The 16,387-nt window shown below is 40.7% G+C and overlaps 2 protein-coding genes across 3 annotated transcripts in view; one reads left to right on the forward strand and one right to left on the reverse strand.

Annotated features, from left to right (window-relative positions):
* Positions 1–13,213, forward strand: part of BOC (BOC cell adhesion associated, oncogene regulated) — a 98,020-nt gene extending 84,807 nt beyond the window's left edge. The window contains exons 10-20 of one of the 2 annotated variants that reach the window (XM_054974153.1): positions 433–592; positions 1,292–1,402; positions 2,091–2,297; positions 2,710–2,891; positions 4,986–5,091; positions 6,589–6,711; positions 8,882–9,103; positions 9,529–9,755; positions 10,355–10,425; positions 11,373–11,578; positions 12,524–13,213. In XM_054974153.1, the coding sequence (XP_054830128.1) occupies positions 433–592; positions 1,292–1,402; positions 2,091–2,297; positions 2,710–2,891; positions 4,986–5,091; positions 6,589–6,711; positions 8,882–9,103; positions 9,529–9,755; positions 10,355–10,425; positions 11,373–11,578; positions 12,524–12,705 (1,797 nt within the window). In that variant the 3' untranslated portion in view covers positions 12,706–13,213. The remainder of the gene's footprint in view (positions 1–432; positions 593–1,291; positions 1,403–2,090; positions 2,298–2,709; positions 2,892–4,985; positions 5,092–6,588; positions 6,712–8,881; positions 9,104–9,528; positions 9,756–10,354; positions 10,426–11,372; positions 11,579–12,523) is intronic. The other variant, XM_054974154.1, reaches the window with a different exon arrangement.
* A 159-nt stretch (positions 13,214–13,372) lies between these two features.
* The window catches only part of CFAP44 (cilia and flagella associated protein 44), an 89,882-nt gene continuing 86,867 nt past the window's right edge, over positions 13,373–16,387 (reverse strand). Inside the window, exons 35-36 of the mRNA XM_054973070.1 lie at positions 15,432–15,644; positions 13,373–13,598 (exon numbers count right to left, since the gene is read on the reverse strand). Coding sequence (XP_054829045.1) covers positions 15,459–15,644 — 186 coding nt within the window. The 3' untranslated portion in view covers positions 13,373–13,598; positions 15,432–15,458. The remainder of the gene's footprint in view (positions 13,599–15,431; positions 15,645–16,387) is intronic.

The raw sequence follows: 16,387 nt of genomic DNA on the forward strand, positions 1-16,387 counted from the left end.
CACACCCCTGAGGGAGGCGCACAGACATTGTGCCTGGGAACTGCAAAGTACAGTGTGAGGAAGAATCCTTGGAAATCTTGCCTCTCCCCCCCCCCCCCCCAGTTATTGATAATACTGACTGCTGTGGTAATGTATTTTTGGAATAGTAAACAGCTGATATTCTCAGCTATTTTCCTATATTTTCCACCCACTTGGGGAGTGCCTACGATATATTATTGTGCCAGTTTGCCAGTGAGAATGGTGTGTGCGTTTGTTTTGTTTTCCAGCTCTCGTGTGTTGTTAATAAGAGCTTTGTGCTCAAAAAGAGTCCTTTAAGTGGTAGTAATTTAATACAAGAATGGTGTAAAGTGCCTTAAAATGAGTAAGAAGTGAGCTTTAATGTTTCAAATAGGTTCACCTGAAATCAATTTATTGTTCCTCACTCTTCAACAGGTCATGAATTCATCAGAAAACTGGACAGTCAGAAATGTCCCTGCCAATCAGCATCGTCTCACTCTAACAAAACTTGATCCAGGAAGCTTGTATGAAGTGGAGATGGCTGCTTACAACTGTGCTGGAGAAGGCCAGACAGCCATGGTGACCTTCAGAACTGGTAAAGATTAAGAATTTTCAATAAAGATATATCTTGTTGTAAGGAAAGGGCCATACGTTGGTTACTGATTCTGGTACTACCTGGAAATTATCTTTCCTTGCTTTTTTCCTACAAGTATTCATCAGACAAGGCTACATTTCTGCCTAGCAGTTGTCTGACAGATAAGGTATCCTTTGTCTAGGCATCATTAAATATGAAAATATATCATTTGAAGAGAAATATTATATAATTTGAACGTTGTTGTTATTAGAGATGTAGTGGTTGCACTAGTGAGGTCTTGGGCATTTCCCTGGGTAGCTTCTGGTCAAGCACTTGCTCGGTCTCAGCCTAACTTACCTCACAAAGGTTTTTTTTTTAAGCGGATAATACTGAACCATGAGAGACCCATGCCCTGAGCTCCTTGTGTTAAAACGGTAGGATAAAAGTACATGACGGAAAAGTAGATAACACCACATGTGAGGGTCTAAATATACAAGGTACATCCTTCCTTTTCCCACATGGAAACAAACAGGTGAAAATTAGAAGGTTTACTTACAGACTCTGCATTCCAGAGTGCCACATCACTGTTAGCAAAAGGCCTGTTGAAGTCCTTGAAATGTAAGTGCCCATAGAAAGGTGGTGAATGCTGTCTATCAAAGTAGTAGCCTCTAAACCTCATTGTCCATTACCAGCTTTGCTGACTGTGTCTGTTTTGTTTAGGACGGCGACCAAAACCAGATATTGTTGCCAGTAAAGAGCAGCAGATTCAGAAGGATGACCCAGGCACTAGCAGTCGAAGCAGCAATCAGTCAGACAACACTCGCCTATCCCGTAAGGCCACGTCAGGTTTGAGGCAGAAAGGATTTTGGGGTGTAGAAGGCAGGTGGTTTGGGGGCAAGGGGAATTTGAAAAAGCTTGAAGCATGAATGAGAGAAAGGAAAAGACTGACACAAGAAGATGCACCCAGCTTTACGTTTTAAAGAATCCATCTTGTAATCCTGAAAAATATCCCCCTTCAGTTACTTTGACAGTGAAGCTGCCAAGGTGGTTAAAGGGGTTAATGGTCAAAGTCTTATGTTTTTAAACATATATCTGATTATAAGTAGATAAAAGCATCTGAACTGTAAATGTGGTTGTATTTCTGATGCTAACAATGAATAGACATTTAATATACAGACCCTTGAGCTTAGCGACAGATTGCAGAGGCCTCCATTGGTTACAAGGAAAACAGTGATTTTCCAGTAGGGTTGGATGTCTGCCAACCCTATTTATCTGTTTATGTGGAAGCATAAGCAGACTTAGTGCAGTTTCCCTTGTGCAGCACCTAGCACCTTCTTCCCTTTATATTATAGATCCCAGAGAAATGGAGATCTAAGAAGTTTGACTGAATGCAAGCAGCTACTACTCACTTTGTCTTGTGATTCCACTTGCACAAGTGTTTCAGCACAAGCAGAATTTTTTTACTGGATCCAGCTCTTCGATTTTATGTCCGCTAAGATGACTCTTCTATTCCTTACAGCTCCCGAGGCTCCTGATCGGCCCACCATTTCAATGGCATCCGAAACATCTGTCTACGTGACTTGGATCCCCCGGGGAAATGGAGGTTTCCCCATTCAATCATTCCGAGTGGAATATAGGAAACTGAAAAAGCTAGGGGACTGGGTGCTAGCCACAAGCAACATTCCGCCTTCTCGCCTCTCTGTGGAAATTACAGAACTGGAGAAGGGTAGGAGGCCTTCTTTGCTGAGCGCACATACTAGTCGTGGCCCTTGAATAAACCATACTCTTTATAGCGGTTTCATACCATGATCATTGATGTAAACATTGCCGAGGAAAGGGGGTACTTTCAGATTTTAGTGTTCCATCTGTCCCTTTTCCAGGGAGGTGTGAAGTTCAACAGATGCTTTTTTGCATTTTGTGGTCTTTCTGTAGAAATCAAAAGGCTCTTGAGATCTGGGACCAAACTACACACAAAAGTTTTTTTAGATCATGGGCAGGAGACAGAGGCTTTGCAATATGTCCCTGTCACCTGTTCATAAGGAACGGCTCAGTTTTTAGGAAGAGATTAACAAGGGCCTTAGCAAGGTCAGGTATTGCTCCCCTACTGATTCCCATTGTTTTCTCATTCTACACTCTAGGCATGTCCTACAAATTCCGGGTGCGAGCATTGAACATACTGGGGGAGAGTGAACCCAGTGCTGCATCTAGACCATACGTGGTATCAGGCTACAGCAACCGTGCATATGAGCGTCCTGTTACGGGCCCATACATCACCTTCACTGATGCCATCAATGAGACCACCATTATGTTGAAATGGATGGTAAGCAGCATGGACCATGCTTGCAACTGGAATACAGTGAATGGGACCTGAGATTTTGTTTGTTTTTAATATGCAACCAACTGTGCTCAGTAAAAACTGCATTATATGTCAAAAGACTGCCCTTGCACTTTTGCACACAGCCTGACTTGATTGACCTTGTGGCTAAGATGATCTTTCATGATCACAGTGTTTCCACAGGCTGCTACAACAGCTCACTGAGTAACCTTGGGCCACCCTCAGCTACTTCACAGTATAGTCTTGAAAATCAAACAGGAAGGAAGAACCACATACACCTCTGAGGAGGGGTGGGATGAAAATGTGTTAGATGTCTCTAAAATTGGAAGGGAGCTCTTGGACAGCAGAGGCAGTGTGGTGGGGGCAATGTAGGTGGCATGAAAGGAGATAGAGCTATGCAGACAGCCCACTTAACCATTGTTATGGCCTTATTTTTAATTGTCAGTTTCCTCCACGGAAGGTGATCTTCCTTTGTTCCATCTGGTATTAAGCAAGTAGCAGGTTGAAGATGGAGGGAAGGACAACGTGATACAAGGCCTACCTTATGAGTAGTGTTTTGAGAAAGCTATTAACCAAACATAAGAAGTGCCCTGCTGGATCAGACCAGTGGTCCAGATAGCCCAGCATTAGAGGTGTGAAGTTCAGATCAGTATTTGGATTAAAATACTGAATTTTGGCTAATTCAGTGAAATCCAAGTATTTTGGATCAAAACAGTGAATACCGAACTAGATTTGGTATTCTGAATTTTTTACCAAATTAATTGGGAAAACAAGGCTTAAATCCTTTGCAAAGAAACAGCAGTTCCTGCCTTTTTTGCAGTGGGTGGTAATTTTTCAAGCAAACTCCACCAAAGTTTCAGAGGACCTACTCCTGACTGTCATCTAAAGTTTGCCCACATTTCAGTAAGATTGAACCTCAGGGACCAATTATGTGGGCCCCCAAAGAAGGTGCTCCAACCATTCCATTGTTTTCTGGGGGGGGGGCGAAGTCAGAGCTGACTCCCACTGCAGAAACATTCTGGGGCAAGGCTGCCACGGCCAAGGCACACTTCCAAATGCAAGCTCATCCCAGAGAAAACCCAACAGAACCAAACTGAAGCAGAGGAAGCATGGGAATGGACTCTCCCCAGAACCAAAGTGAAGCAAGGGGACCAACATCACACCAGAGAATCACACCCATTCCATCCAAACCAAACTGAAGCAAGGGACACTCTTGCAAAATAACCCAACAGTAGTAAACTGAAGCAAAGGAATGCCTTGTGCTTATGGCTGAGTAATGCTTCTGTTCTGTGCTGTTCCCCTACTGGCTGAACTCAGTGCCTGCCTGCTATGAAAGGCACTGGTTCTGTTGAACTAAGTTGCAACAGTGTCCCTTGCTTCAGTTTGGTTTGGGCAAATAGCATAGTTGGCCAAGCCCTTCCCCTGATGCTGCCTTCTAGCACTGATATTCAAAGGTTTACTGCTTCTGTCTGGAGAGGTTCTCTTTAATCACCATAGCTAGCAGCCATTGATGGAGCTCTCCTCCCTTAATCTATCAGTCCCCTTTTAAAATCATATTTGCTAGTGGCCACCACTACATCCACTGCCAAAAATCCAGGGTTTAATTTCTTGTTGAGTGATGATGTTCTCCCTTTCATCTAGCCTTTGCATTGTATATTTTCCATTGTGGTATCATAATGACTTCTTCAGATGTTTCAAGTTCATACACTCATCCAAAATTATGAGCAGGGCTGAAAGCAAATGGCTCTGTATATTTGCTACATTCCGATTAATCCAATGAGAAAAGAGGGAAGTTTCTCTAAACACAATGAATGCATAATATAGTTGATCCTTGATGTGCAGTTTAGTGAAGGACATGTTCCTGTTCCACACTGCAAAAAGTATTGGGAATTCACTAGAGTGGGATGCTAGAAAGAGGGGCAGAACTGGTTGGAGTGGCCTTCAGGATCTTTTTTATTATGGTCCTGTGAAAATATTACAGGGTTCTGAGGAACAACATTTCCTGCAGCTGCTCATAGAAGAGCTGCTTCAATTAGCACTTGTGCTTTTGTTAATTATGCCTTCTACTCTTCCTTACAGTACATCCCAGCCAGTAATAACAATACCCCGATTCATGGTTTTTACATCTATTATCGACCAACTGACAGTGATAATGACAGTGATTACAAAAAGGATGTGGTTGAAGGTAAGAGCTACTAGTTAGCTGGCTCCTACAGCCAGTTAGCTGGCTGTTAATTGCCGTTAATCTAATCTCAACAAAATGGAAGAGCTACTGGTGGGGGCAGGGGGAGGAGATAGGACCCAGAAATACCTTCTGCACGCCCCCTAAAGGAGCAGGTTTGTAGATTGGGGGTGCTGCTGGATCCGTATCTCCTGTTGGATCAAAAGATGGCAGAAGCATATATGAGTGTCTTTCACTAGGTTCAGCTGTTTCTGGGAGGGAAAGATTTGGCCACTGTGGTGCATGCCCTGATAACATCTAAATTAGATTACTGCAGTGCATTCTACTTGGGGCTGCCCTTGATTACTGTCCAGAGGTTTCAGTTGGTACAGAATGCTACAGCCAGATTGTTGCCTGTAGTGGGTTGTAGGGACCATATCCTTCCAGTCTGGTTCTATACTGGCTCCCAGTTTGCTTTCAGGCTCAATTCAAAGTGTTGGCATTTACCTTTAAAGCCTTACACGGCATGGGGTCAGCATATGAACCTGCCCAGCCTCTCAGGTCATCTTTGGAGGCCCTGCTGCATGTGGCTCCACCATCTGTGGCTAGACAAGTGGCAGCCTGAGAAAGGGCCTTCTCAGCTGTGGATCCAAAACTTTTGAACTCCCTCCCCAGTGAGATTCGTCTGTCTCCCTCTATCATTGTCTTATTTTATTTAATTATTTAAAGCATATCTTTCCAACCAAATAGGGTCCCCAAGGCATTGAGCATCAAAGTTTTAAAGCATTTAAAATCTTAAGACAGCATTTAAAATGTATATATGAATTTTTAACAATACAGTAAAAACATATAGTAAATGTATACAGTATAAACAAACAGATACAAACAGGGATGAGGGCCAATAAAAGTGAAGAATTGTTTCAGCGGGTGAAGATATTTTCATTTCATTCGGCATAACCCCAATGACTGTTACTGGTTGTCCTCCCTGGTTTTGGTGTTGTGTTTGTATTTAATTATTTTATATATTAAATGCTGTTTTGATGTTCACCGCCTTGAGGACCTCACTCAGGTGGAAAGATGGCATAGAAATGTTGTAAATAAATAAAAATGTCTACTAGCCACCCACTAAAAAGAGTGTATATAGAAACGGCTGCTTGGTTGGATAATGCCAAGATTCAGCTACATTTTGGCTATTCACAGTTAAAACCAGTAGTGCAGTTATAAGTAAGTTCCACAGAGTAGAATTCTTCTTAGGATTGCACTGCAAAATACTTTCAATAGGGCATCACATTATAGTGGCAGAACAGCTCTTCCTAGCATTTCTGCATCAATTATGCAAAGAAGATCTTCTTGTGTTTGCCAGTAAGCTACACTATCATTTGCAGAGTTACTCTGTTCTAAGTCTATTGACTTAATGGACAGACTGGAGTAACACTGCATAGGGATTGCACTATATGTCTTCGTTATCCTTTGGTGCTAATAGGAGAGTAGTGACTCTGAAATATATTGCCTCTTATTCAGGTGACCGATACTGGCATTCCATCAGTCATCTACAGCCTGAGACTTCATATGATATAAAAATGCAATGTTTCAACGAGGGTGGAGAAAGTGAATTCAGCAACGTGATGATCTGCGAAACCAAAGGTAGCTGTGGGAGCACACACACGCACACACTCACACAAACACACACCGATTGTTGAATTATTCAAAATGGCTTTAGAAGAGATTCATGAGACGTCTAGAAATACATTGCCCATGATTAATGAAACTGGAGATGAAACTAATTAACAAACTGTGTGTACTGAACAAAGGCAAGAGTACTAATGACTGAAATTCATTTTTTGTGCCCATCTTGAAAGCCATCTTTTGCCTATCAGTTGTTGTAACACCTAATGCTAATAGAAGCTTTATATTATATATACAGAAGGCCTTCTTTAGGTCTTCATGAGACGTAGTCCTATTGGCAATGCAACTTAGTACAAAGAGAAACTGTAACGAGTTGCTGTGATCTTTTTGAAGATAAAATTTTTATTCACTTGGTGTGGATATTATATCATAAGTGGATTTTGTTAGGAGATTATTAATGTACTTTGAACAAACATTAGGCTGGTTGAATAGTGCATCCAGTTCTCAAACTGCAGCGGAGGCTGGTCTCCTTAACTAATACTTATAGATGGTGGGAGATTTGTCCTACTCAAAATGGGAGTCAGGGTTGTGCATATGGATTTCATTAAGGGCTCCTACCTCTAATTTAAGTTCTGCACACATCACACTGATAGTTACAATTGGGTGAAAGCTATGCATACATAGCCACTGCAAGATCACCGGAAAAATAAGTGTCTGGGCTAATAATCAGAGAAGCTAAACTGTGGAAGAACAAGAAGCCATCTATGGCCCAAGTGAAAAGCCTGCAGTAAGTAGTAATCATTTGGTCCTCCTTGTAAACTGATTAGCAAGAAAACCATATTTACAATAATAAACATTTTGCTTGGGTTATTTAAAAGGGACATATGTTCACATATGGGTACATAATGAATGTGATTAAAGTAGGAAGTTTAATGTACTGGATAATATGGAGAATAGAGAGAGAATGGAAGAGAATCTTCAAACTATCTTGACTCTGCATCTTAAAAAACTTTTTTGAGACATTCTAAGTAGGTAGATTGAACATTTGTGGGGAGAGGCAGAATTTATGGTGGGAAGTTGTTCCATCACAATCTATGCACATTCATTGGAACGTTTATTTAGAACTTATGGGTATTGCAATTTATATATGTAGAGCACTCTGTGGATCTAGGAACCACGAAAAGCAGCAGGATTTGAGTCCAGTGGTACATTAGGGACCAACAAGATTTTCAAAATGTAAGCTTTTGAGAGTCAGAGCTTCCTTGTCTGCAGAAGGGAGCTTTGGAAAGAAGTTTTGGGACTTTGTTTTTATATATGATTACGACAGCAAGACTATTGTATGCACAAAAATGGAAAACTCCAACATTGCCTACAAAGGAGGAATGGCGGGTAAAGGTTTTGGAATTTGCGTCAGTGACAAAACTTACTTCACCAAATGGAAACCATTTATAGACTTTTTACATATAATAGATAATGATTTGATGATATCTGGATTTATGGATTAAGAATCATGAACAATAAAAAAAGGGCTCTTATGTTTAACATAGAATAAGCGACGCCTTGAAAACGATATATAGTTGTTGCGGAGAAAATCGGAATCAATTTGTAGTTTAGTTTTTGTCTCTTATCTTTCTAAACTGTATTTTGTATTATTAACTGTTTGTTTTGTTTGTTATTTCATATTTATATGTATCGTTAGTGTGGGTTTTTTAGATTTTTTTTTCTTTTATACTTACTGTTTATAGCTTAAATAAAATTTGTAAACCAAGAAGGGATCTTTGACTCTTGAAAGCTTACACTTTGAAAATCTTGTTGGTCTCTAAGGTGCCACTGGACTCAAATCCTGCTTTTCTACTGCAGGCCAACACAGCTCCCCACCTAAACTATCCTTATGAAAAGCAAGGTTCTGATGGCATGAAGAGAGACATATGTGTGAACATATATGTATCCACGTTTGTGCATATATCCAATGGAGGCATGTAGACCGAGGGCTGAGATTTCCACTGCCATTTTAATTCTCCTCTCATGAATGTTTGCACTACCAGTTTAGAACTTCTGAAATGGGCTAAAGAAAAGTGATATGTCAAGGGTAAAACAGGCTGAGCTAGAGGGCTAACACAGATAAGTTTAGAGATGTGTAAGTAACATGTAAATATTGTAACAATATTTCCCCCCCTCCTTCTTAAAGCTCGTAAATCTTTGGGACTGCCTGGACGCCTTCCACCATCTACAGTGTCCCCTCAGCAACATCAACTACCCAATAGTGGTCATAATGTCCTTGGAGCAGGAGCCATGGTAGCTCGTTCCAGTGATTTGCCATACTTGATTGTAGGAGTGGTGCTGGGCTCCATCGTTCTCATCATTGTGGCTTTCATCCCATTTTGTCTTTGGAGGGCTTGGTCCAAGCAGAGTAAGTGACATTGATACTCAAATTCTACTTGGAAAAATGTGTTATGTGTGAAACCGTTTGACTGAAAGTTAAGGGGGATACTGCAAGAATTGTAGGTTTATTCTGAATATACCTCACACCCCACATACTCGTAGAATCATTCCTGAAAAGTTACATGAATTCATCCTGCCGTAACTTTAATTATGTGCATATCATCAGGTTTGATTTGTGTGAGCCTGAAACAGTCTGAATTAGCTCTGTGACCTAAAACAGCTTTTAGTAATCAACCCCCCAAATAGTCTGTCCTGTCCATGCCTTCAGTACTTTTCCTTCATGTTTCTTCACGTTCCTTGGTGGATTTGTCTAGTATTTCCAGTTATACTTGCAGCTAAAATTGAGTCTTTCCTCTTAACTGAAAATGTATATTCTTTACTTTATCGTTTCAGAGCAAACCATAGATTTGGGCTTCCCTGGAGCAGGGCTGCTGGTATCATCTTGCCAGTACACTATGGTTCCACTGCGAGGGGTCTCCACTCCACGTGCCAATGGGTTGCGTTATGCAAATGGTGTGCATCTGCCACCACACCAGAGTGCTGGTGGCCATTTTCCTCCAGCTACAATAGGATATCCAACTGCAAAGCCACGAGATTACAGCCCAGATGAAGTTTATCAGGTACTTTCTCCAGGCAAAGTAGATGTTGCAGATTGTATTTCTCATATTTCCTTCTCTGATAATGATACCAAGCAGAACTATGCTGGAATTCCATCTGGCGTGTCTCCATAGTTGCTTTTGCCTTGCAAAGCAAAAGTGAAAAGACAGCAAGTTGTCACGAATGCCATCCCATCTTAAAATGGAAACGTCTAAAACTTGTTGTAGATGTTTTGAACAACATATGCTTCATCTGCAGATTCTGAATGACTGAATAAAAGCAAAAGAACCTTCAAGTACGTAGTGTGTCCAAGAGCTAACATAATGTGCTGGGATTTTAAAGCATTTCACTCTTGGCAATGTATAATACTGCAGGCTGTTCCAATAAGGATCTCCAAGATGGTAGAAATACAGATCTCAGCAGGAATCTGCTTCTAGAAACCCAAAAGGATTAGTCTGATATGCTGTGGCTATTTCTCTAAAGGAACTCAATTTTTATAATGAAAAAAACAGACTTGGTTCTGCATTCCTAAACTGGAATATATTCCTATATGCAGGCACTGTAATCAAGACTTCTTGTGTTCTAAATTTTTGCTTTTCTGATGCGTGTTTTCCATTCTCAGCAGTATGAGACCAATGCGTTTCTCCAGGGAAGGGTACTGCAAAATGGAAATATTCCAGATGAACATCAAAGGTATGGCCTTAGCTATGAGACTTGAATAAACAGTGACTACATACAATACTACAGGAAAGTGATGGGAATGGCCTCCCCTATCAACATTGGTGTCATATAGAAATATATATAGGCATATAGGTATTCTTTGGAATACAGGAAGAGGGAAACTGGCATATTTAATTTTGTAGTTTGCTGAAAGCTTGTTTTTGCATGCAATAAAATATACAGGCATTATTTTTTAAAGATATAATCCCCTAAACTGTACTTACAGTGGGATATACTACTTTCCTGTAAACTGAAGTAATATCCATGCTGGACTACTGCAGTTTGCAATATGTAGGGCTGCTTTTGAAAAGGGTTTGGAAATTATTTGGTTTTGAATGCAATAGAAAGAGTAATTGTGGGGGCCTATTAAAAATCTCCATAATTTATCAGATTTACTAATTGCCGGGCATGCCAGATTGCTGGGCATAAACCAAAGTATTGTGTGTTGACTTTAAAATCCCTAAATAGGTTTTGAAGGATGAGCATCATTGCAGAACTGCCTCCATCCATATGTTCAACTCATTCAGTCTCCTCATTTTCATCAGATGTCTGGCTAAAACATTTTCATTTCTGAGGGAATATGAAGTTCAGGGAGTTTTGTTGGGGATGCTGAAAATTGATGCTGCTGTTTCACAGATGTTTTAATTGATATCTAATGCTCTGTTTTGTCTTTATTAATGGTCTGGTTTTCATTTTTTTAATAATAATAATTGGATTTTTTGTGTGTTGTAAACTCTCTTGGGCACTGTTTAAGTGCCCAAGAGAGACATGGAACATATTTTCTAAACAAAACATTCACATGTTGTTTCATGATAATGTAATCTCACTGAAACATTGCCAAATGTCTTCTTTCCGTCTGTCCAGTCAATTAGAAGAGATGAAATTGGTTGACGAGAGCCTTATCTTTCTCTTCCACTCAGACTCCCTAGTCCTGGGCCAGAACACAGTTCTTTTCTCTACGAGCTTCCTGATAGCTCTACACACCAGCTACTTGAGCCACATGACAACTGCCATCACCACCACCCTCATCTTCATGAACAGTTCCTTGGCCCATGTCACTCAGTACCACAAAGCCAGGTGGGCAGCTCTGCAGTGGAAGTCATGAAGGACCCTGTGTTTCATACAGGTCAGTAGTATGCATAGAGAGTCATACCTTTAGGTAGGCACATGGGAGAAAAGGTGTTGTTCTGTAAAGATGCTTTCTAAAATTAATGACAGACAGAGGAAGAAAGACTTTAATGTGATGGTAATGTCATACTAAGCAGCACTGCAAAGGAGAACCCAATTGGTGGGCATGCTGATTTCTAGCCACTTAAATTTTATACCCTCGACATGGTGTCTGTAGGCACCATGGCACCTGCAGACAACTTTCCTGGCACCCACCAATTTTGGGGGGAAAGTGGGCAGGGTCAGGTGGAGCTTTTGTGCAGCAGGGCTTCTCATTGGCCATTGGATTGGCTGTGCAGATTTTTAAGAAGTTGCTTTGGCAGCAGCTGCCACCGCAGCACAAAAATCTTCACTGTATGACTGAAGACAAGCTGTGCATATACAGGAAAATATTTTTAAACAGTATGTTCATTTTTAAAGGCATCCTAAATTAAGTTTTTTTCCTGAAATTTTGAAGAGTTACTATTAGAGTTATGCATTCCTGTGATTTTGTACTTGGTTCAGCCTTGTGGCAGCCATTTTGTGGTTGTGCCCACCATCCACTGTCAGCATTTAAAGGTGCCCACAGGCTCAAAATGTTTGGGGACCCCTGCTCTACACAAATAGCAGTTCTGTATTTTTCAGATACTTGCTGTAGTCCATCTAGATATATTTAAGCAGCATCTAGAACACACTCATCCTTCCAGTGTAGGCATTGCTTTAGCCAAAAAGTGACATGTCTTCATCTGTACAATAAAATGTCAAGCATTTTCTGATAATTCTAAATTCAATCTGGAAAATGAAGGAAGACTTGTATAGGAAGAAATCAAGCTCTGTGATATGCCTTTATAGTGGAATGAGCTTTTTTTAAAAAAAGGTGGTCTCTGCTAGGGTACTTTTTGATTGTCCTTCCTTATATTTTTAGATTCCACCTGCTGCCTTGGTCTAGTACCAGTTGAAGATATAGAGAGGTCAGATTTCAGCCAGGACAGAAGACAAATTTGTCCCCTAAACCCAGTGGACACTTCCTTGGAACAAAGCTTGGAAAATCACCTGAAAAGCCTGCCGCTGCATGTTCCTTTAGAGACTCTTCCTAGCACCAGTTAGGAAACTGCCATACAGAGACTATTGTTTTAAACAGAGGAAAATAGCTATTTATTTTTGTATTACATCTCTATTTATATATTTATGCACTTGTAAATAGATGTGTATGTGCCTTCTATAATTTGTATTGAGAGAAATGGCATCACGTGCCAAGGGGAACAAAACAGAAGCTGGAGTAACAATTTGTGCCTTTGTCAGATTTCTGACTCGAAAAGACAAGTATCTACTTCAGGGAAGGCAGTGGAGCTGTCTTTCAGCAACAGAATGAGCACAGGGGCCAAGGAACACACATGCTTCAGCTGCAAAAAGGTGTATCTCTAGAATGGTAAGACCATGCAGAAGGGTCAAAATCGCACTACAGAATGCCAAAAGAAAGATTTAAAGTAGGTACAGTACTTATCTGCATTAACAAGCAATACACACAACACAGATTCTGTGACAGTGTGCCTGTAACAAAACAAATGCCATGCTTCATCTACTAAATAAAGATTGTTTCTTCCCTCTGACTAGATCCCTTTGCAATTAACCCATTTATTATTTTAGTAATAGTAATTGTCAATATTTTAATAGGAAAAAAACCCTTTTCCCTACTGCACAGTTGCCATCCAGGAGTCAGTAAGAAGCTCAAACAAAAATTCAAGTGAAAAAGGTTTGGTAGGTGCCTCAGTTTTATTTAGGATCTGTCCCATTTGAAAATGCATCATTTCTTCATGTTGTTATAGTCCCTTTATCATTCATTTTTTCCAAACACACATCTAATTAAATAACAGACATTATCCAATGCCTTAGATAGACTTCACCATAGCACCTGAACAAAAAGCGTGAACATTTAAGATAGAAGAATTCTTTAGCTTTTGGTTTCACTTCTGGGAGTACTAACTGCTTCCTTCCAGCATCTAGAGGGAGGAGCCAAAATACAAATTATGAGTAATCCAAAACTTGCTAACAACCATTTCATTAATATCCTTTACCATATACAGTTGGGTTTTTTTTAAAAAAAAAAAACATACTTGCTTTCTTCATGGCCATACCCAGCCACCTTTTGAAATCAGTGTCAGGAACCAAAATGTTCCAAGTACTAGACAGAGAATGGAAAGACTTGTTCATGTTCACTGGTATTATGATGGAGAAGCCCCATTAATTTATGAATACTTGGCTCAGTCCCAAATGTCATTGTGTACTAGTAGTGCTGCTTAGTAGCATGTACTACTGAGTATGGTGATGTAGATATACATTTGCATATCTGTTAAGATACAACTAGCTAATTTGGGAGAACAACTTGAGTATCTGCAATGCATTTCCATTGTGCATCATAGGTGTATTTAATATGAAGTCTTGTCTAACAAAAAAATCACAACCAGTCCAGTACTAATATGAATAGATAAAATAGGGTTGTTATCAATTTTTCTTTCCAATGGCGTTATCAGCAGCATCAGTAGCTCTGCAGTCACATGTTTCTCCTTCTGAGAAAAGATTGCACTATTAAAGTCACACAGCTTATACCAGGACTAAAGGGGGCATCATAAAGCCCAGGGCACATCACATAGATAAAAACATGCATTTATATACTGCTTCAGAATTATTCAAAGCAGTAAAAATTAGGGATGTACACGAAGAAAAATTTGGTAAATCCAATTTTTTTTCTTGAATCAGAAAAAATTCAGAATTCCCCGAATTCCAAACTGATTCTCTAATTTGGCCATTGTTTTCTATGGGAAATCACTCTAGGGCCTGGGGAGTCATTTTTTAACCAAACTTCACCAAATATGGAGGGATTCTACTCTTGACTCTAAAGACCCCCCCACACCAAGGCGTCATGAAGATTGGACCCTGGGGGGATAATTGGGAACAAGTCAAAGCTGACTCCCATTGCAGAAACCCACTGGAGAAAGGCTACCAGGGCCAAAGGACATTCCCAAATGCAAATGAAGTTCATCTGAGAGAAAGCCCAACAGAACCAAATTAAAATAAGGGAATGGAATCTCCCTAGAACCAAAGTGAAGCAAGAGATCCAACACATCAGAGAATCATATCCATTCCACCCAAACTAAGGGACACTTGCCACTTAGCCCAACAGAAGCACACTGAAGCAAGGGAATACCTTGTGCTTGTGGCTGGGTACTGTTTGATTCTGTTCTGTGATGTTTCCCAACTGGTTGAGCCCTGTGCCTGGCTGCCGTGAATGACACTGGTTCTGTTGGACTAAGTTGCAACAGTGTTGCTTGCTTTAGTTTGGTTTGGGTGTGATTCTCTGGAGTGATTCCATTCAGTTGCTTCAGTTTGCTTCTGTTAGGCCAAGTTGCAACAATCAGCTTTGACTCCCCCCCCCCCCCGCCCCGCAAAGCAATCTATGGAATGACTGGGAGCACCTTGTTCAGAGGCCCATAGAATTGGTTCTAAAGGTCCAATCTTCTTGAAACTTGAGGAGGGGCGTCATTACAGGACAGGAATAGATTCACTACAACTTTGGTGAAATTTGGTTGAAAAATGACTCCGCCAGCCCACCAGAAACCCCTTGGAATGATTTTCACATAGAAAACAACCAAATTTTACTGAAAATTCAGTAAAAGTTTGGGGTACCTGTTTATTGATTCAGAATACCCAGATTTTAACGAATCAGCTAAAATTTGGTATTTTAATCCAAATTCAGAACTGGACTGCAAACCTCTTGTAAGAATCTCAAAATGGCAAGGTGTCACGAGCTATCTTTTTCGGTGGGATTAACTTACATATAAAGAGAACACAGTCAGAAGGGTTTAATCCAGTACACCCTCTGGTCCAAACAAAGGCTGGGATGGTGGAAAGATGCGGCCATCCTTTCTGCTTAGGAGAGTGATTTCTTCTTTTAGGACTTCAGCTTCTTGAGCCTGAAGCTGGACCAAGGCAAGCAGCCTCTCTTTCTCTTCAATATCTGCTTTGCGGGGCCCTTGGAATTCTGCTCCCTACAGAGTCAAAAGCCAGAAATCCCTTTTAGACACACAAGATACAAATTAGTACAATCTTATATCCTTTTGTTCAGGCATATAACATCCTCAAATCATGATTTCACCTATAAAAGTCACCCCTTTCATTTCAAGGAAATTGCTGTGTCTGATGGCTTGATCACGCACAGACAAAGCCTACATTCAGACATCAAGCAAATACACCTTTTTATAACAAGAGTGAGCCACAGTCCTTGGGCTTGCATATTTTGTTCCTCTTCCCCCTGCATGCACTGCCAACAGAAAACCAGGAACTAGTCAATCAAATCGTTGAAGATTCCCTAGTCTGCAGTTTTGACATTAAAGGCAAAGGGAAGGACTGTATAAACTTGAGGGCTTCAGCTTGCTCTCAGACAGACATCCTAAGGTTGGTTTCTGTGATATCTGAATATGCCAAACACTACAGGTCATGATGTCTTGCATCCCTTCAAGCCCTTGTTCAAAGGAATTCCCTTTGATAAAGCATGGGAAAAATACGCATCAGGTGGTACTTCATAAAACTGAGTAATGTCCATCGGAGTGGGGTAACTGGTGGGTCAGGCAGCCATTATAACCCTGAAGTGGAGTCCTAGAAGACTAGCTTGATCCTTACCAGCTTTTCTGCTTGATCTCTGTTGCCCCTCCTCACTGCAGCTATCGCCCCTAATGGCTTTTGTCCACCTGAGTCCTGTCATCTTTTCAGTGGTCCTAAAGGGGCCCCATCT

This window comes from Eublepharis macularius, chromosome 3, assembly GCF_028583425.1.
Source record: "Eublepharis macularius isolate TG4126 chromosome 3, MPM_Emac_v1.0, whole genome shotgun sequence".
NCBI lineage: Eukaryota > Metazoa > Chordata > Lepidosauria > Squamata > Eublepharidae > Eublepharis > Eublepharis macularius.